At 48.9% G+C, this 20,527-nt stretch overlaps 1 protein-coding gene across 3 annotated transcripts in view; it reads right to left on the reverse strand.

Moving 5' to 3' along the window:
* Gatad2a (GATA zinc finger domain containing 2A) overlaps window positions 1–20,527 on the reverse strand; it is a 97,134-nt gene that overhangs the window by 24,779 nt on the left and 51,828 nt on the right. For all 3 annotated transcript variants that reach the window (XM_008824474.3, XM_008824472.3, XM_017795979.2), the window contains one exon: window positions 2,684–2,941. In XM_008824474.3, the coding sequence (XP_008822696.1) occupies window positions 2,684–2,940 (257 nt within the window). In that variant the 5' untranslated portion in view covers window position 2,941. The remainder of the gene's footprint in view (window positions 1–2,683; window positions 2,942–20,527) is intronic.

The raw sequence follows: 20,527 nt of genomic DNA on the forward strand, positions 1-20,527 counted from the left end.
AAAAATAAAAAAATTTTAAAACCTGCACAGCTCCCCATGAATGACACCTACACTTGACCTCTGGCCTCTATGAGCTTGCTCTCGCTTGCTTTCTCTCTCTCCATCCCCCTCCCTCCCTCTCACACATATACACATGCACGTATGCACACACACACAAGTGAAAGAACTAAGAAAAGTTCGAAAATTAACTTCTTTTGGCACGATTTACAATGGCCATGCTCAATGTCTTAGTTTGGCTGAGCTGTCGGAAAGTTCTGGCCACTGATGCCTCAATATTCCACTGGTCCTTACAGATAAAAATTTACCATTTGTATAATTTGAATTTTTGGAAACTAGCTGTCTGGGGACTCAAGAGATGGCTCAGTAGTTAAGAGCACTGACTGCTCTTGCAGGACCCAGGTTGGGTTCATAGGACCCACATGGTGGTTAACAACTGCCCATTACTCCGGTTCCAGGGGATCCAATGCCCTCTTCTGACCTCTGTGGATATTGCACAACATAGGCACTTAAATACATGCAGACAGAACGCTAATACAAATAAAATTTAAAAAGAAGAAAAAGAAACTAGCTATCTGGGCAATTCGGGAAAAAAATATCCATGTTTATCAGCTGAGTTGGTGTTGTATGGAAATAGCCACAGTAGTGGAGAAACACTCAAATGTTTCTTCCACTTGACAGCATTAAACCTGTAAGGTCCTGCCTATGAGGGTCTGATGATAGAAAACTAATAAAATTCTCTAAATAGCCAGGCATGGTAGCACATGGCTTTAATCCAGGCACTTGGGAGGCAGAGAAAGATCTCTGTGAGTTCAAGGCCAACCTTGTCTACATAGAGAGTTCCAGGCCAGCTGGGGCTACAGAGAGACCCTGTCTCAAAACCAAACCAAACCAAAAAATATTCTATAAAGTGAAAAAAACTGCTGTGCCAAGCCCAAAGCCAGAGAGTCTCAGCCTCCCTCCTCTGGCTGGAAATGCTATGTCTAAATGGGACCCCACTCCTGGCTGGCACCCACAGTGGCAACAGACACAGTGCTAGAGGGAGTTCCCTAAAGATGCCCCTCACTGGATATCCCAAAGAAGGTCCCAACAGAGAAACCAGGGCCATTCCTTTCAGAGTATCAAAACACTGTGGAGACCACTCCTAAAGTCACACTTCCTGGCAGCAGTGATGACCAGTTTCACCAGAAAGAACATGGCCTGTCTGCCCAGGAAGAACTGGAGCACGCAGCCTGGCCCCTACTCTTCCCACTGACCAGCAGGATCAGACTTCGTCCAAACTCATACCTGCCCCAGGCAGGGCCCTTGGAGTCCCTAGTCCCTAGGCAACCCTGACCCAACAGGATAGTCTGTTCCCTGCTTCTTTCAGTGTCATAAGGAAAGCATCCTGACCAGCTTCATTGAACCACCACACCCTAAGGGATAGTTGGAAACTCATAGCCCAGTGAGAATCCCAGAAGCACTGCGGCCCAATGCAGTCCTGGGCTTTGGCAACACAAAGAGCAGAGATTCCACCCTTTAACACTTAACAGGAGTGGAACAGACCCAGGACACCCCACAGAGCTGGCTTTGGGGGAATCATCCATCAGAAGGCTCACTCCGAAACCAGATTCCTCTTCCAGCTGAGGAACTGGAAAGTCAGAGAAAGGGAAAGGAGCCTTGAACCTATCACTTTGACTTGATTTTAAAACAAGACCTTAGGTTTAGAACAAGACAGGAGAAAGCAGTCAGAGAAGGCCAAGTGTGGTGGTACATACCCAACAATCACTTAGGAGGCAGAACAATATGGATCTCTGTGAGTTTGAGGCTACCCTGGTCTACATACTCCATGAACTTGAACTCCTGATTCTCCTGCTTCTACCTCCTGGGATAGGCATACTTGTCCAGTTGAGAAAAGCCTTTCTAATGGTAGGCTGACATTTACCCGCAACAGAAGGGAGATTAGAATTCCCCATTTAACCTCTAGTAGGTCAAATTCTACTAGAGGCACCAGGCTAGTCAATCTACAAGGCCCCCAAGGAGTCCAACACTCTGGATTTTGCACAGGGCTGACAGACTGGAGCCCCTTCTGCATTACAGGAAAGGTGTGGGGCTCCAGCTTTCTCCTGTACCCTACCTGTTGGTCCTCACTGGGCAAATATAAGGATACCTGGGATTCCTCCAGGGGCAGAATTCCAGTGGGCAGAGGGATCTGGGGAAGTCCATCACAGAGAGGGAGGCTGTGTCCTCAGTGGGAATCTGTTAGGAACATTCTTTTCTAGCGTTCTGAGGCAGGTATAGGGGTTAGGTCAAACTTTCTCTGGGAGAAAAGGTTTCTGAGTAAAGACATGGCAAGAGGTAGAATCTGACTTCTTTCAAGCTTTTGTCTAAGAGCAAGCCCAAGTACCAACAAAGTTCTCCTTGAAGTAATTAATGATGACATGGAGAAACCCACAGAGCAGATGGCAGAAGGTTGGCTAAGGAGGGGGAGGTCCCCGCTCTGAGGAATGACCCAGGTAGACTGGCCTCCCTGAAGCATTCATAGCAATGGAGTGCTCTAATCCTTCTACAACCCAAAACTGGAGTGCTGGGTGTCAGGCTGACAGAAGGGAATCCTCCCTATTGATACCCACAGCCCTACTACTGACTTAAAGATACCCCGTCCCCACATCCAGCCTCTGCTAGTCCACTGGCTGTCCTCACTCACCTGTGTGAGGTGCGCATGTCCACAGGCCCATCTCCCACCAGCCCTTCGCCTGATCCTGTGACTGAGGCCTCTGCTGTCCTAAGCAATCCCTGGGCTGGGCCTGCACCAGGCTCCGGCGTCACCCTGGTGTCTCCATCCATGGTCAGCTCTAATGGTCCTCTCTCCATCTTCATTTTCTTGCTCTCCACATCATGTTCTGTTGGGTCAGGTTCAAGGACTCGTTTCTGATTGCGGGTTCGGCATACTTCTTCACTCATTCTGCACGTGGAGAGGAGGAGAAGACACAGTATTTGAACTGGGCAGAGATAATCAGCCCCCTTCTTAGAATCTTTTAGGTATCTATGTTTTCCTCATGGGTAAGGTTGGCTAAAGCAGGAACAACAAGAACAGGGCACAGAAGCTCCTCCAAGTCTATCTTCACACCTTGGGGAGGCCTAGATAGGAAGGGAGGACCCCAGTCTGAGACGTGACCAGCTTTGGGGAGTCCTGCAATCAGAGTGGGAAAAGAGCAATAGCAGCTGCTTCTAGGATAGGGAGGTGCTGTGCTCCAGTTCTGGGTGAGGGAGCCTGTTCTAGGTCTGAAGGCCCAGCCTGTCCTGCACTGCTATATGTGGGACCTGGGGAAAGGTGACTTCAGGTGCTGTGTTCCTGGGCTCACCCCTGTTGCTTCCCTTCAGGAGGAAGGGAATGAGGGTCACATTGAGCCCTTTGATTGGTGGAGAGATACACTCTGAGCAGAGCGAGGCCTGGCCCATTGGTGTGCCACCACCCTGTACCTGCAGCACACACATATCTTGATTTGAAGAAGAAAGAAAAAGAAGGAAAAAAATCGCTGAGTCAGTTTTTGATCCCATGACATCACTGGGCTCCACATGACCCTTCCCAGGATTCAGTCAGAGAGACAAAGCACTTTCCAGAAAACCAGTCTGAACCGGTTCCAGACAACACAGCTGAAGTGAAGTGTGGTTAACCCTCACAGAGACAGGACAACGCTGGCATTCCATAGCAGGGTCTGGGACGAGGGCTCTCTTAAAGGGGCCGCTCTGAGTCCAGGCCTCAACACTGCAGGACAGGATACCAGCTTTGGGAGAGCCAGGGTCTAAGAGAACCAACCCCAGAGCTCACTAAGAACAGAAAAAGAAATCAATCCATAGCTGAGCTCTAGCAGAATTTCTGAGGGACAGCTGGCATCCACCAAGTATAGCCCTACAGAGAACATCAGTTCCCACCTGCAGCAGGCTCAGTGCCAAAGCCTCTGGTTCTGCATCCTTGAAGGCAGAGCACCATCTTTCCAGTGCCTCAGATTCCCCACTGGCAAATAAATACTCTGGGGAAGACCTGTCCTGGGCAGAGCACCTTTTGTATTCTGGGAGTCTGGGAGCACTGTTATTGGGGATGTATTCCCATGTTCACAAGCTCAGAATGCCTCTAAAGGAGTTGACTCACAAGTGAGCACTAGCCCAGGCCCCACCAACCTGCCCTTACATGGATTAAAGGAGAAAGCTGGCAAGCCACAAGTCAGTGAGGCCCCACTAGGGCCCTTCCATATCCTGTCACCCTCTTCACAGGCCCAGGACACTCCCTGTCCCATCTCAGAAGAGTGAGGACCTGAGAGCTTCCTCCGTGGCACCACCCAGACACCATGCTTTGACCCTAACATGACTCAGCCAGGGTTGGGGATGGGATTCAATCCCAAACATCAGTGGGACCATTTGCTCCCAACCATCCTGCTATCCCAACCTGCAACTACCATGTGCTCTACACCAGCCACCCTCAGCCAGCAAGTCAGCCCCATCTCTACTTCCCCCAGAGTTCCTCTCAGCCCTGGGGTTCTATGACTTTGATCCTCCTCTAACACACCTACCACAGACCCTGTCAGACCTTCTGACAATGTCTGTCTTGTCTGCCTGTGAAAGCAAACAAGCCACTTGCCCTGGGGTGTCAGTACCCAACCCCATTGTAGGAGGGATGATTGCAGGTACTGCATGAAGCAGAGTTGCTTAGAGTTCTAGAACAGGGGTGAAGAGCCAACTTGGCAGAAGCCCAGGACAAGGTACACATACTTCCAGTCCTGGACTGGGGAAAGACAGGGAGCCTAGGAACTCAGACATGAAGGACATGTGGAGGAGTCAGGGCATCATGTTCTAGCCCTACTAAGGGGGAAGTTCTAGGTCTGGCCTGGTGCCTACTGCAAGACAGAGAGGGAGGAGAATGCCCTTGAGTCTGTGATTGGCAGAAGGCTCCCACCATACCTATGCTCAGTTATGTGGGGCTTCCCAGGGCAGCCTCCAACCTCAATCTCTCATAAACTCATTCAACCCACTGTCTCTCCATGTTGGAGAGAAAAAGCAAAGATCTAGCAGGGGTTGGAGGGCTGCTCTTTCTAGCCCCAGAGGGCCTTCATGTGGCAACTTGTCAGGCCTCAAATAGTGCCCAGGAGCCCATCAGGGTGTGCTAGAATCTATCATGGCAGCCTCAGACAGGGGGCTTGCCCTCCCCACATCTAGAAGGAAAAGCAAGCTGGAGGGGAGGCCACCATGCAGAACCTCCAGCAGGCTCTGACTTCTACACCTAGGACCTGAGCAAGTCTCCTCCACAGCTGTGTCCTTGAGGAAGGCCTGAGGTTGAACAACCCAGCCCATTACCCAGTTTGCATTCTGTGGTAAAGAGAGGCTCCCTCAAGACCAGCAGGACCAGAGCCCCCAGGGAACTAGGGCTGGTAGCCACCTCACTGCAAGCACAAAATGGTAACCAGCCTACCTTAGGAAGCATCCTAAGAGGCAGGGGAAAGGGTTCAACTGCCCACTGACAAATGAGGATAGGTTTCAAAATTCCCACAGGAGAGGGAAAGAAAGCTGTCTCTGCAGAGCAGTCACTACTGCCTCTTCAGGAGCTGTTCAGGAGCTGTTCAAAGTCTGGAGTCTACTAGCCACCGCCTACAGGGCAGCAATAAAAGGAAACAGTGGTCATTTTAAGGGTGGCAGCATTGAGGTCACCAGTGTCATCCAGATACCAAGAAAGAGGACTGGAAACCTACAGCTGCAGCCTCCTTGCTCTTTCTCAACACCCAGGGCTGGGCCTGCCTAGCCCAGCAAACCCCAGTAACCACCAATGGGGCCTATTAGTTGATGGGTAGCTGGAGATGCAGCAGAGTTCTCTCAGCGAGGGACCCACACAAGTGCCTCCACCAGCCCCAGGACAAAGGGGTCACTGAGTCCTTGTGGAACACCAACAGTAGGACTCTGAGGCGGTACAAAAGTCAGAAACACCTGCCTAGAGGCTGTTTCCTTTCAATAAAAGGCCGCATAATGCAACTGCAGGGAGAACCTCAGGCAGGAAGCCAACTCTAAGACAACTGCCAAAGACTAACTACTGCAGCAGGGACTAGGAGGATTCTAGGGCCAAGGTTAAGCACAGGCTAAGCATGGTGGGCTAGTGAGCATCTCCTGTGAAGTCCACAGCACAAGCCAGAGTCCAACTCTGCCACACTAAAATACTACAGGACAGTAGCCCATCTAAAGTGCTTGGGGTCAGAATTATTCTGATTCTGCAGTATCTGCTTACCCTTTCCTGGGTGAGCATGCATAAAATTGAATGAAAAGTTTGACAATGCTGAAACTGTGCTCAACAGGTTTTAGACTTTGGTGCTCTTCTGACTGCAAAGGTTCAATGTGGACTAGCAATATTACTAGTAATACTTAGGGGATTGGCAGGAAGTGCGTGAGGTACTTAGAAGTGACAGCTGATGTTTGTATCCTGGGGAATCTTAGCACTGTGGGTTGGAGAGAAGGGAGACTGAAAACTTCCCCTTCCTACCCTCTCACCCAATGGCAGCTCCCTGGGCCTCCACTATAGGAGCAGTTGTCCTAGGGGCTGTGGATTACTGTGTGCTCAGGAATGCACAGCTGGGGAAGGACTGAAATGGCCAAGGGGGTCAGGTGACAGGACTGTGGGAATGTAAGGCAGAGCTGAGTGGTCAGGGCAACCAGAAAAGCAGGGGCCAAGTGTTAAAAGAGCGCATCAGAACTCAGTCATCATCTGGAGACAGTCCAGATGTAGTGTGGAGCAGTGTCAAGGAACATGCTGAGCCTGGGGAAGTAGAGCAGTCAGGACACAGTACAGAGGGGTCCAACTTGCTCTAAAGGACTATCTGGCCTGGGGATGGTAGGGCACAAAGCAGTGGACCACCAGCCCATAGCACAAGCCTTCCCTGCTAGGTATGCTCTGAAGCCAAGCACCAATGTAAGGGAGAGGAAGCTCTGGTTTTATCTGGTTTTGCCAAAGCAACTAAGAACGGACTCCTGAAACAGGGAAGGAAAGTTATGACTGCAGTTGGATAAGACCATGGAGCCCTCTTTGGGGGCAGCTGCTATACCAGTGGCAAGGGGCATCACTTCCTTTCAGGAAGGAATCAGGCCTTATAAAGCAGCCCACACCTGGTCAGACAATGACAAGGCCAATACAACTGAAGGCTGGGTCTAGGCACCATCGCCTAAGCATCACATGAATCCCAAACACAAGGCACAGAGATCTGGCTAGCCAGCTCTACACCTACTACTGGGAACCCTAGAGTGCAGAGCCTCAGCCTAGTGACCAGGCCACCCTCATCTGTGGCTGGAACTTAAGAACCGTGTTCATTCTGCCTAGGCAACACAACCTGAGTAAGCTCCCCCACACCACCTGGGGTCAAAGAGATGTCTCTGAGGCCCAGAGCACCTGGGGACAACTCAGAAAGAAGACACTTAAGCCATTACAGGTGGAAATTCTCCCAAGCAGAACATATTCCCCAACCTACATGGATAGGATGTAGCCACTGACACACATCCAAATGACAGAGTGCCTGGGACTTATTCTGGAAGGAACTCAGACTTAAAGTGCCAAATCTCAACTTTTTAAATAATGTCAAGTCTCAATAAGGCAAAATACAGAGATGTAATTAACCTTGAGACAGAAATGTGATCTGGGCCAAGGTAGAGAACATAGCTGGAGCCTCAGTGTCCCCAGCTCCACCTCACCAACAGCACATGTAAAAGACATGGAATACAGCCAGGCATGGTGGCACATGCCTTTAATCCCAGCACTCAGGAGGCAGAAGCAGGTGAATCCCTGTGATCGAAGCCAGCCTGGTCTACATAGTGAGCTCTAGGCCAGCTGGGGCTACAGGGAGATCCTGTCTCAAAAACAAGAGAGAGTGGTGCTGATGCTGAGAACAGCTTAAAGGAGAAAAATCAAGTTGCCAAGTACTAAGTATGTCCACAGAGTTTAAATAATGGTCACCAGCAGAGCACTGTTTCAACTATATAATATGATGAACACACCTATCATTCCAGCCCTTGGGAGGACTAAGGCCGGAGGATTGTCATGAGTTTGAGACCAGTATGAATTACAGAATAAATTCCAGGACAGCCAGGATTATGTACTAATATTCTATCTCAAAATCAAGACAAAAAAAGCAAGTTTATCTGGGGGACTCGGGACAAACCACAACTGAAAGAAATTATTCAAGAGTGGGGAATGGTGGCACAGACTTTTAAACCCAACATTTGGGAGACAGAGGCAGGTGGATCTCTGTGAATTCGAGGCCAGGCTGGTCTACAAAGCAAGTTCCAGGCCAGCTAGGAATACAGGAAGACCCTGTCTCAAAAAGATTTAAATCAAATCAAATCAAATCAAAACTGAAAAACTGCCACTTGAACAGAAGCCATCCCTCAAGGGCAGATTCAGGAGGAATTACACTGTCAGTGGTACTGGGCCCTTGTGACATTTGACTTTTTTTTTTTTTTTTTTTTTTTGAAAATGTAGCCCCTGCTGTCCTCAAACTCAGAGACCTCTTGACTTCTTTAACAGTGGTTACAGATCAGTAATTTTTTTTATTGCCCATGTGTGCTGTGACAAATGCTCATCCATACATCAATGAATAAATGAATGAGTGCGTGGATGAAATAAAATGTAATGAAAACCTCCATATGTTCTGGAAGGCCCAAGGAGAGAGGTCAGAAAGACCCATGACCATGTCCTAAGCAGGGAGGCCTAGGTCAGGATGGGGCCTCGGTTAAGGTTTCTTCAGCCGACTGTTGGTGGCCCAAAGCTGATTATGAATCTCATTGGTAATGCTAAAGATCCACCAGAAATGCAGATGTTTCTCTGAGACCAGGAAGGCCCAGCTGCCCCGAGCCTTCAAAGACCACAGGCAGAGAAGACACTGAGACCAGAACCTCTCCTACAGGGTATTCTTAGCATGAGCAACAGTGGGAGGGACACACTGGCCCTTACCTCACACATGCTAAGACTGCGACATGCCGAAAGCCTCACAATATTAGGATAGGTGTGTCCCCCTCCAACTCTAGCTGGACCTGGAAGCAGAGTGCCCATCTTTTCCTAGCCCTGATATTAACCAGTGGCCTGCAGCAGTAAGCTCCACACTCCACTGCATGGTCCAAAAAATGCAATAGTCAGTTACAGTACATCTCTTCATCTGGAGTGAGAAACACACAAGGGGCCCAAGTGACAGGTAAGCATCCTACTGTATACCCAAGGCCCAGAGGGTGGAATTCTGAACAGAACAAAGGCTTGGCCTGTTCAGGGCTTCAAAGAAAAGGCCACAGGCAAGAAGCCACGGGGTAGTCAGGTCAGGGGAGACCCCAGCACCAGAAGACGATCACGGTGGCTGAGGACATACCTGCTCTTCCATGTTATCCTTGATATGTCACTAGCTTGGCAAAAGCCCATACACATGAGATACACATGGGTTCCTCTGGGTTAGGGGCTGACAGCCTCTTGACCCCATCCAAGCACTCAGTGGTTCCTCTGGTGTTAACACAGAGACAAAACTATAGGTTCCAGAGGTCCTGGAACAACTCAAGAGGGAGTACACATCAGGCTGGACAGCTTGATTGTGTTCCACTAGCGCACACAGAGCACTAAGGCACCCCAACTTCACCAAGTGTCATGATTGATGCAACCACAAGCTTTAGTGTTCTAATACGCTCAGAATGTGGAATCAGGCAGTAAAGACACAGGGCCTGCCAGATACACACCTTTAATCCCAACACCACTCAGGAGACAGAGGTAGATGGAAAACATGGAGGCCAGCTGTCTCAAACAGAAACAAAACAACAAAATTTAACTAGGGCACCCAGGAGGCAGAGGCAAGCGAACCTCTGTGTGAGAAGAGGCAGGCTTGCTCTCCACAGGGAATTCAGAGCCAGCTCAGGTTATGGGGAGACCTTGCCTGAAAAAGACCCCACATACACACCCCCAAATTTTTTTTGTGTGTCTTTTTGAGACAGGGTCTCCCTGTAGCCCCAGCTGTCCTGGAACTCACTATGTAGACCAGGCTGGCCTTGAACTCACAGAGATCCGCCTGCCTCTGCCTCCCAAGTGTTGGGACCAGAGGCATGCGCCACCACTCCCAGCCCCAACATTTTTTTTTTTTTTAAATAAAACACTGAAGCTTATAGGAAGTCAAAGTCAGAACTTCATTTGATCCACAGAAACAGCAATCCAATTAACATGATATGTGGATGACAACTAACCCTAAACCTGTATCACAGAGAACCTGACTCTCTTGCATTGGGGAGACCTTGACTTGCCATGGCATGGTGGGAAATAGAACCCCAGGAGAGGATAGGCATAGGCATGGGTGGCATTTTGCTCTGTGTACCTGTAGGTGCTGTTCTGCTGAGAACATTTTCTGGATTCCCCCAATACAAGGGGAGAAGTCAGTATTTCTGGTGTCTGGGGGTCAAGTGGTATCTGCAGGAGGACTCAAGCCTGGGGTCCTATGGGCATGGCTGTGTTCTAATAAAACTCTATTTACTAAGATAGGTCCAGCCTGCAGGCCATTCAATCTAGTGTTTCTTTCTCCCACACAAAACTGCACACGGCCAAGGACAATACCAGCATAGTACCAACTGTGTGTGATAGGCCTACTCTCCCAAACACACCCAGAGGACCTGACCAGGGACGGGAGGCTTCAGAAAAGCCCTGAAACCAGCAAACTCAACTCCTTCACAAACCTGCACCCCTCACTAGCACAGGCCCCAAGGGTAAGGTCTCTGAAAAGTTGATCATAGTCAAGAGAGCTGCAAAATGGACCTCAGTCTGTCCTAAAAGACCACACACACTTGGAGCTCTCCCAGCAACTGGGCCTCTGAGAAGTGAGGTACCATAAACATGACTGCTGCCTAGAATGAAACCAGTCCAGTTCCTCGAAGTAGGGCTTCCTCAGCACTGGTGGAGCTTAGCCAATGCCACCAGGGGAGAGCTTAGAGGCCCAGGGGCTGGTAGACACAAGCCCAGCTGGGAGCCCAGAGACGCCCCTTGAGGACAGAGTGGATAGTAGGACCTGAGCACACTATGGCCAAAGGTCTACAGCCCTATGGAAGCAGGATGGAACTACAGGGCATGGAATACCTGGGAACCAGGACATGTTTCCTGCTGGAGGGGCCATGTGCTAGGAAAATCCTGATGGTTTACCAGGCCCTGGGGCATCCAGGAGGATGAGGATCCACCCTGGCTCCCACTCCAGGGGCAGATGAGAGTAGGCTGCTGTTGGCTGTGAAGAACCTGCCATGCGGGGTTTTGAAGAAATGTTCAAGACTTTAGAAGGTTGGGCTAGAAAAGCAGTTGACTGCTGTAAGCGCAGCTTAACAAGCCATTCTAGTAGGTGCCTGGAAGGAAGCAGTGCTGAGAACAATGTAGTTCCAGAGGGAAATAAGGACTTAAGCAGCACTTGGGATATTTTGGCAGAGAGTCTGGCTGGAGTCTGCCCTCAACCAAAAAGCTTGGCTGAGGCTAAGCTGAAAAGCAATAATTTTTCTAGCTGAAGAAATTTCAAGACAGCTTAATGTAGAAATGGTGGCATGGCTATTAATGGTGAATATTATGCAGCTCTACAGTGAAAGAGAGCAAATGGGGCAGAAAGAAATACTGGTTTGGGCCAGGCGTAGTGGCCTAACACCTTTGATCCCAGCACGTGGGAGGCAGAGGCAGGCGGATCTCTGTTGAGTTCAAGGCCAGTCTGGTCTACATAGTGGGTTCCAGGACAGCTGGGGCTACAGGGAGACCCTGTCTCAAAAAGACGAAAAAAAAAAAAATAATAATAATAATACAGTTTGGATTGAAAAATAGTACTAGGAAGATAAATGTTGGAGCCTTCTCCCGTGTAGGAGAGGATCCCTCTGAAAAGAAGATTAAAGTCATTAAGGAGATTAAAGTGATTAAGGAGGGACCTAGAGATTCAAACTTAAACAATGGAGAGAGTGCCTCCAGGGAAAAGACCACACCCAGTTAAGCCTCCAACTTGTGAAAGGAAAATGCTGAAGGGACCACTGAGGAGAAAAGCTTCTAAAATGGATAAAGCAGGGTGGAGTCCATCCCAAACTTGCAGTCAAACTTGGCAGTGTTGTTCACCTGGTGCTGGCTTTAGAGGCATGAAAGATGTAAGAGTAAAGGGTCATCAGCTCTTCCTCCATGGTTTCAGAGAGCCTCAGAGGTCTGGCAGCATGCAGCAGGGGTTCTCCTGCATAGAGAAATCCCTGATAAGCCACTGCAAGAAGCTGAGAAGGTGAAGCCTGGTTGGCAATGGAGACCTCAAGAAGATGTTCGTGATGTCAGAGCTGTGAGGCATCTGCCAAGACCACCTGCATACAGGGAGTAGTACCATCACAAGAGAGATGTGTGTTGCATGAAGCAAAGCTAGAGAAGCTGAGCCATCTAAGCCCTTTGGAAGTAAAGTCCCAGAAGCTGGTCGTGAAGCTACTGGATTTGGTGTTTGCCCCACTGGTTTTAGGTCTTGTTTTGGTCTGGTATTTCCTTACAATGCCTCCATTCCTCCCTTTTGGAGTGTTAATGTGTACTCACTTCCACTGTATGTTGGGAGTATATAATTTGTCTTTTGCTTTTAGAGGGGTTTACAGTTAAGATACTTACTTGAGTCTCAGAAGAGACTTTGGACTGTTGACTTTTGAATAGTATTGAGACTGATAATGACTATGGGGACTTTTAAAGTTGGACTAAATGCATTTTGCATTTTATATGGTCATGAGTCTATAGGGGCCAGGGGGTGGAATGTGGTGGTTTGAATGAAAATGTCCCCCATAGGCTCCAAGTATTTGGACACTTTGTCCCCAGATGATGGCACTGTTTTGGGAGGTCTTAGAAGGTGTGGCTATCCTGGAGGAAGAACATCACTGGGGGTGGGCTTGGAGAGTTCTTAAGCCTTGCCAGATCTCCAGTAGCTCTCGTTTCCTGTGCCTGCTTGAAGACGTAGAGCTTAGCTTCTGCTTCAGGCATCTCTGGCCACCATGACGGACTGTAATTCCCCTGGAACCGCAAGCTCAAATAAACTCTTCCTTCTATAAATTGCTTGGGTGTTTCTATCACAGCTACATTAAAGTGACTAATACAGAAATTGGTACCAGAGAGTAGAGCACTGCTGTAACAGACCTGACATTGGAGGACTGTGAAAGCGTTTGGAACTTTGGGCTGGAAAAGCGTTTGACTACTTAGAGTTTGTTGCTGTGGAGCTTGGAACAGTTATGCTGAAAGAGTTGTGAACAATAAAGGGAAGCAAAGACTATCAAGGCTGTTTGTGTGATATTTTGAATTGAGATTCTGCGGGTTTTGGTCAGCTGGGGCTGAAGAATCAGCAGTGATTGAGACAGAACCTGAAGTAAAACCTTTGCTTTACTGGGACAATTGATGCTGGTTAGCTGGGGCTGAAAAATCTGCTGTAAGTAACAAGAGACCAGCATCACTATGGTGAAATCTTCTGGGAGGCATTTCCTCAGGATCGGAACACAGGGGCCTGAGCTTCTATCTCAAGCTGGAAGCAGGACTTGGTAATGTGTAACAGTCTCGTGAATGGTTCTGGTGTTGAAAGCCTCAAGGGGTCAGAGAGCAACTGAGGCTTAGCACTCTGAGAGGCCAGGAAAAGCCATAGGTGAAAGAGCAGCTTCAGTTTCAGTGGAGATCCCAGCTTTCTGGGGATGCCAGTACCATGGGACAACTACCAAAGACAGCAGTAGGTATGGCATGGAGCTGGCCTGGGTCTGTGAGAAGAGCTGTGTATGCGGTGGACAGTAGACTCAGAAATGGAGCTGCCAGAACCCTTTGGAGCCCAGAAGATTGTGAGTGAATCCCAGATGTTCAGCCTTGAGCTACTTTGCTGGACTTTGGTTCTGCTTAGGTGTGCCCGATTCTTCCCTTTAAAATAAGACAATACTTGTTTTGGATTTTATAGAAGCCCACCCAAAGTTTAAGAGACTTTTGAGACTATGGACTTTTTAAGTGTTTGAATTTTTTTAAGGAATATGGGCCTTTTAAGGTTGTACTGTCTTATGTTGTGATATTAACATCATATCTTGGGGACAGAAATTGGGAAGGTTGTGGTTTAATAGTGACCTGTTGGTGTGTCAAGTTGACAAGGGTCAATTGTGATAGCTTTAGTGTCAACTTGACACACCCGGGTTGAGGGAGCCTCAATTGGGGAATTTCCTCTATTGGACTGGCCTGTGGCCATGTCTATGGGGCATCTTCTTGATGAGTGACATGGGAGAGCCCAGCCCACTGTAGGTGGTACCATCCCTAGGCAGGTAGACCTGTGTTGCATAAGAAAGCAGGATGAGCAGGGGCCAGGGGAGCAAGCCAGTAAGCAGCATTCCTCCATGGCCTGTGCTCCAGCTCCTGCCTCCAGGTTCCAGGTTCCTGCCCTGAATTCCTACCTTGGGCTCCCTGATGAACTGTGACCTGGGAGATGTAAGATGAATAAGCCTTTTCCTCCCCAAGTTGGTAGTGATCAGTGTTTTTTTACAGCAATGAAAAAACAAACTAGGATACACCCCAACACCTGAGGGGATCAGTCCTGAGGGGAAGATAAGAGGTCCCAGAAGGAAGTCCCTGGGTGTATAGTCAGCTCTGCTGCACTCCCCAAATGTAACTGGGGAACACAGCAATGCAAACCTGGTGGCACCCTATCTAGTCCACATTAGGGCTCCAGGACTTGGGGACTGAACATGGGTCTTCTGAGCCTTCCACTCGATATTGAGGACAACACAACCATCAGGAGGATGGATTATAAAAAAAAAATAAATAAGAGACACAGAAGCTTCAGGTGCTTCTGTCCTGTGGGAGAGGCCGTCAGCTGTAACTTGACTCCAAAGGTGGCAAGAGAGGGATGGGGAACCAAGTACATGATGCCTGAAGAGAACTGAACCTCACAGGACAGACAACTCCCTCCTCAGCGCTCTAAAAAGGAAGTCAAATTCCATGGTAGAGGATGGCACTGTTTATTTAACAAAGCAGTTTGGGAGACAAGTAATCTCTAGGCGAACAGAAGAGCTACCTCAGAGGCTACAGAAGCCACCCTACCATGGTGCACCAAGCCACAGCAACATGAGGGGTAACACCTGGGAAAGCCAGGTCCCCAGACCCCAATGAAGAAACTGGAGACACATTCTGCCCAGGCAAAAACAGCACTGGGCAATGCTACAGCCTCCCCAGACCTAGTGGAACGCTGCAAATCTGAGAAGGAACAGCTCCACACACCAGCCTAGCCCGAGGCTTCACCAGGCCCATTCACTGTTCACTTCAGCAAGGAGTGAGCCTGCTAGTCCTCATAGTGACATGAACAAATCCTAGCTTGGGATCACATACCCAACTCTGCACGTGGGCCAGCACCAGCCTCTCAGCTCTCTTCTATCTTCAAGTAGGGCCAGAACACAGGAAATGTGTACCTGACCTAATCACAGCCCCAAGGGAGGGAGGCAGGGAATGATTATCTACAAATGGCAAGGAGGGCGTGGTCCCCCAGAGTGCCTTTCTGGTTCAGGCAAGTCATTGCCCCCATGAGCACCTGACCTCCTTGGGCTTGTCCTATGCCAGCACTGGCACACGTGCACCAGGAAGCTGAGATACTCTGTGGTGACCCCAAGCCAGGCTTTAGGGTGTCACTGTGAGGACTAGCAGCCCATACCAGTTCTGTTCCTTTCCAGCCTGTTCATGTTATCTGTGATGTTCAAATGATAAAATGGGAGCCTTTAACCCTTCCAGGACCATACTGACACAAGGCCCAGCCTGGCCCTCCATCCAAGCTGATACCTTCAAACAACAGGAAGTTTTGAACAGGAAATTCCCAAAGGAACAGGAAGAAACTCTCCCAAGGACACACTGAGTGAAAAGTGAGTGACCAGAGCTGGGCATGGTGGCACATGCCTTTAATCCTAGCACTCGGAAGGCAGAGGTAGGTGGATCTCTGTGAGTTTGAGGCCAGCCTGATTTACAGTGAGTTCCAGGCCAGCTGGGGCTACAGGGAGACCTCGCAAAAGGACCCCCCCCCCAAAAAAGTGAGTGACCAGAGTGTGCCCCTTTCACAGAGGTACCCAATGTCAGGGTACAGCTGCTCCCCTAAGCTCTTCTGCCACACTCCCCATCGCAGGCAGTACAGGAAGGTGGAGCCTTTGAAGCCCCTTTCTAAGATTAAAGCCAGGTTCTGCAGCCCATAACAGACAGTTCTGGAACCAAATGGACAGCTTGAAAAGCTATGTCAGGACCCTCTGCCACCCTCCTGCCACTGGGCAGAGAGCTCCCCCAGCATGCACACCTACACATGCAGCCACCTCTGGCCCACAGGAGAAGTATCGAATGAATCCTTCCATCAAATCATGCTACTCAGCAAGATAGAAGCAAGGCTCCTGGCCTTGGCCACAAAGCTTGCAGCCTCTGATGGTCTCCAGCCACTCCACTGTGCTCCACACCCCAGTACTACAGTGGGAAGGCTGGGCAACCTCAGAGCTCTGCACCTCTGCTGATTGCCCTGGCTCTTCCCCCAGGTCTCAGCTGATACTTCACTCATCTGTATACACTCATCCTTCACCAGAAAACCAGGGAGGGGGTACCTTTGCTGAGGGCAACAGGGCCGAATGAAGGCACAATGCCTGACACTAAATAGGCACTAGATACACATTTGCTCAAGAGATTAGAAAAAGAACTTTAAGAAATCTTGCATTCACCCTCATTCCCCTCCTGGCCAACTAAGCCAGAATATCTTCAGGCCAAGATGGAAGATAATGATCAAAAGCAAACAGAGGCCAGTAGGCACAGTGGCACTTGCTCAGCCTTGCTCTCCACAAGCAACCTGGACAGCAGAGCAAGACTTCTTGAAAAACCAAACCTTGGGGGCTGGAGAGATGGCTCAGCAGTTAAGAACAATGGCTGTTCTTGCAGAAGACCCAGGTTCAAATCCCAGCACCCACATGGCGACTAACAACTGTCCGTAACTCCAGTCCCAGGGGATCCGACAGCCTCTTCTGTCCTCCGCAGGCATTGCATGACAAGGGTGCACTTACCTACATGCAGGCAATACATGCATACACATAAAATAAAAATAAAATATTAAAAAAAAGAAAGAAAAAAGAAAAACTAAACCTTGCCAGACATGGTGGCCCACTTCTATAACCCCAACACTTGGGAGGCTGAGGAGAGAGGATTGCCATGACTTCAAGTCCAACCAGGGTTAGAGACCCTGTCTCCAAAAGAACAAAAGCAATTCAAAACGACTCAAAGACCTAAATCTATAGAACTCCTATAAGAAAACACAAGAGTAAAATTGCATGGCCTTGGATTTGGTAATAGGTTCTTAACATATCAAAAACATAGTATAGAAGCAATAAAAAGGATAATTTAGGACTGGGGAGAAGTGCCTGCTTTGCAGGCATATTGAGTTCTATCCCAGGTATGGCTGGGCGTGGTGGCACACATATTTAGTCCCAGCACTCAGGAAGCAGAAGCAGGCAGCTCTCTGTGAGATCGAGGCCAGCCTGGTCTACATGGAAAGTTCCAGGCCAGCTGGGGCTGCAGGAAGACCCTGTCTCAAAAATAATAAAATAAATACTTAAGTGTGGTGGTACAACTCCAATACCAGTACTGGGGGAGGCAGAAAGTTGGGTCCTTGAGCTAGCTAGAGCCAGCCTAGCCTGCTTGATGAGTTATAGACCACTAAAAGCCTGTCGCATAAACAAGATGGGGGCTGGAGAGGTAGCTCAGCTGTTGAGACCACATACTGCTCTCCTGCAGAGGATCCGAATCCAACTCCAGCTCCAGAAGATCCCATGGCCTCTTCTGGCCTCCACAGGTGCCTGCATCCATACGCACATATCCTGCCCACCCTTGTCCACCACCCCCCTTTGCCCCATATACATATAAATTTAAAAAATCTTTAAACAACAAAAACAAGGTGGATGGCATTTAAGGACATCCAACGTTGTTCTCTGGCATCTAGGTACAGATGTACCCACACAAATATGAATGTATAGAGATGGACACGTGGACGGGGACACACCGACGGACATACACATACACACACACACAATTCAGACTGCATCAAAATTAAACTTTTGTGTACATCAAAAATTACCATCAAGGCCAGGCGTGGTGGTGCATGCCTTTAATCCCAGCACTCGGGAGGCAGAGGCAGGAGGATCTCTGAGTTTGAGGCTAGCCTGGTCTCCATAGCGAATCCAGGCCAGCTAGGGCTACAGGAAGACCCTGTATCGAAAAGACCGAAAAAAAAAAAAAATTACTATCAATACAGTGACAAACACACACAAATGCTGGGAGAAGTGAGCAAATCTTCACCTGAGCAGAGTCTAGTGTCCAAAACATCTTACAGAAAATGAAGTCTTACAGCTAGCGGGGATAGTCAGGGGAACACATACCTACTATGCCAAATGCCTGGGTTCCCAGCAGCCACCCCCTCACCCCAGAAAGAATTCTTATAACAAAAAGACACGCCAATTCAAAAATGGGGCAAAGACTTGAAAAGGCATTTCTCCGAAGGTACAGGATTGGCTGATAAGGGAACTGGATAGATAGCACTGGCTGTTTTTTGCAGAGGACCCAGGTTTGGTTCCCAGCATCCACATGGCAGCTAACAACCTCTTGTAACTCCAGCTCCAAGGTATCCAATACCCTCTTCAGTCCTCCAGAGATGCCTGCACTCATATGGGCATATACTCACGCAGATATACATAAATAAATAAATCTTTTTAAAAACTGGGTCTAGCCAAGCTTGGTGGCACACGCCTTTAATCCCAGCACTTGGGAGGCAGAGGCAGGCGGATCTTTGTGCATTCGAGGCCAGCCTGGTCTACATAGTGAGTTCCAGGATGGCTGGGGCTACAAGGAGACCCTGTCTCAAAAAAAGACAAAAAAAAAAAAACTGGGTCTGAGTCTCAGTTGGTATAATGCTTGCCTAGCACACATGAAGCTCTGGGTTCTATGCACAGCACCACACAAACTGGGGCATATAATCCTAGCAGTTGGAAGACAGAGGTAGGAAAATAAGTTCAGAGTCTTCCTCCTGAGTGCTGGCTAGATCTCAACTTTTTTTTTATGGAAAATTTAAGCACACTCACAAAGTAGTAAAGCCAGTACAACTGACAGCACATGTTCACCACCAAGGCCCCTGGCCTTGCATCTTCCATGCCTGCTGCAATGGCCTGCGTGAAACCAACACTTTGACTATGCCCTTAGTGGCACCTTCAGCCATCCAGCAGCCACCCCTCAATATCTGCTAGAGATCCATGGGCCACCCCCACCCCTCTATAAATTAGGTCATAAATTGTGTTTCCCAGAGTTGGGTTTTGTGAGTGGCATCCCTGTAGTTAACCTGGCATGCCCCCTATTTCCTGTAAACTAGCCCTTGAGAGTGGCCAATGCACATTACTCTGGAAGCTCATGATGCCCTCCCTGGGCACACTGTCTAAACCCCTCCAATTCATTCTGTGTATGCAAAAGTATAAACTTCCAGTACTATTATGTTCATATTTATTAGCAAGAATATGTCAAAAGGTGTGTTGGCCACTGAAGCTACTTAATTAAAATGAAAAGTTTACTTCCTCCAATACACCATTATGGATTATGTGTGCATGCACGCTTCCCCACAAGCTGGTGTGGAGACACACCACACACCTGTCACCCCAGCACTCAGGAAGTGGAGGCCAGAGGATCATTAGTTTGAGAACAGTCTGGTCCACACGGAAAAGTTCTGTCGCCTAAAAGAAAAGGACTGGCCCACCAGGGCACAGGTTCTATAGGCTGTGCTGATAGCTTTGCCCCTCCACGGTGGCGCTCCAGAGTTCAGTCTAGAGAAGCAGGACATATGCTGCCTTCCTCTCCTGCACCTATGAAACCATGCTGGTTCCCCAACATCCTCTGAAGGGAACTGGACAGTCTATTTCCTTTGAGCACCAAAACTTTTTTTTTTCGTCTTTTTGAGACAGGGTCTCCCTGTAGCCCCAGCTGGCCTCGAACTCACAGAGATCCACCTGCAATTAAAGGCGTGCACCACCATGCCCAGCAGAATTTTACTTTTTTTTTTAATGGATATGAGTGGATTGCCTGCATGTAGGTAAGTGCACCTGTGTCGTGCAATGCCCAAGGAGGACAGAAGAGGCTGTTGGATCCCCTGGGACTGGAGTTTAGGACAGTTGTTAGCTGCCATGTGGGTTCTGGGATTCGAACCCAGGTAGTCTGCAAGAACGGCCAGTGTTCTTAACCACTGAGCCATTTCTCCAGCCCCAGAATTTTACTCTTTTAGAGACAGGATCTTACTTTATTGCCCAGGCTGGCCTCAACTCCTGGGCCCAAGTAGTTTCCAGTCTCAGCCTTCCAAGGAGTTGTGATCCGGTGCCTGGCTCACCATATACACTTTGGTTCTGCTTCTTGTTTTTATTGTGATGAACCTGGGTCTTCACACATGCTAGGCCAGCACTCTACCACTCAGTCGAGACCCAGCATATAACCATGAACTCTAATATATCTAACTCTGGGACTTATTCTGGT

This window comes from Nannospalax galili, unplaced genomic scaffold (assembly GCF_000622305.1).
Source record: "Nannospalax galili isolate Female #2095 unplaced genomic scaffold, S.galili_v1.0 scaffold529, whole genome shotgun sequence".
NCBI lineage: Eukaryota > Metazoa > Chordata > Mammalia > Rodentia > Spalacidae > Nannospalax > Nannospalax galili.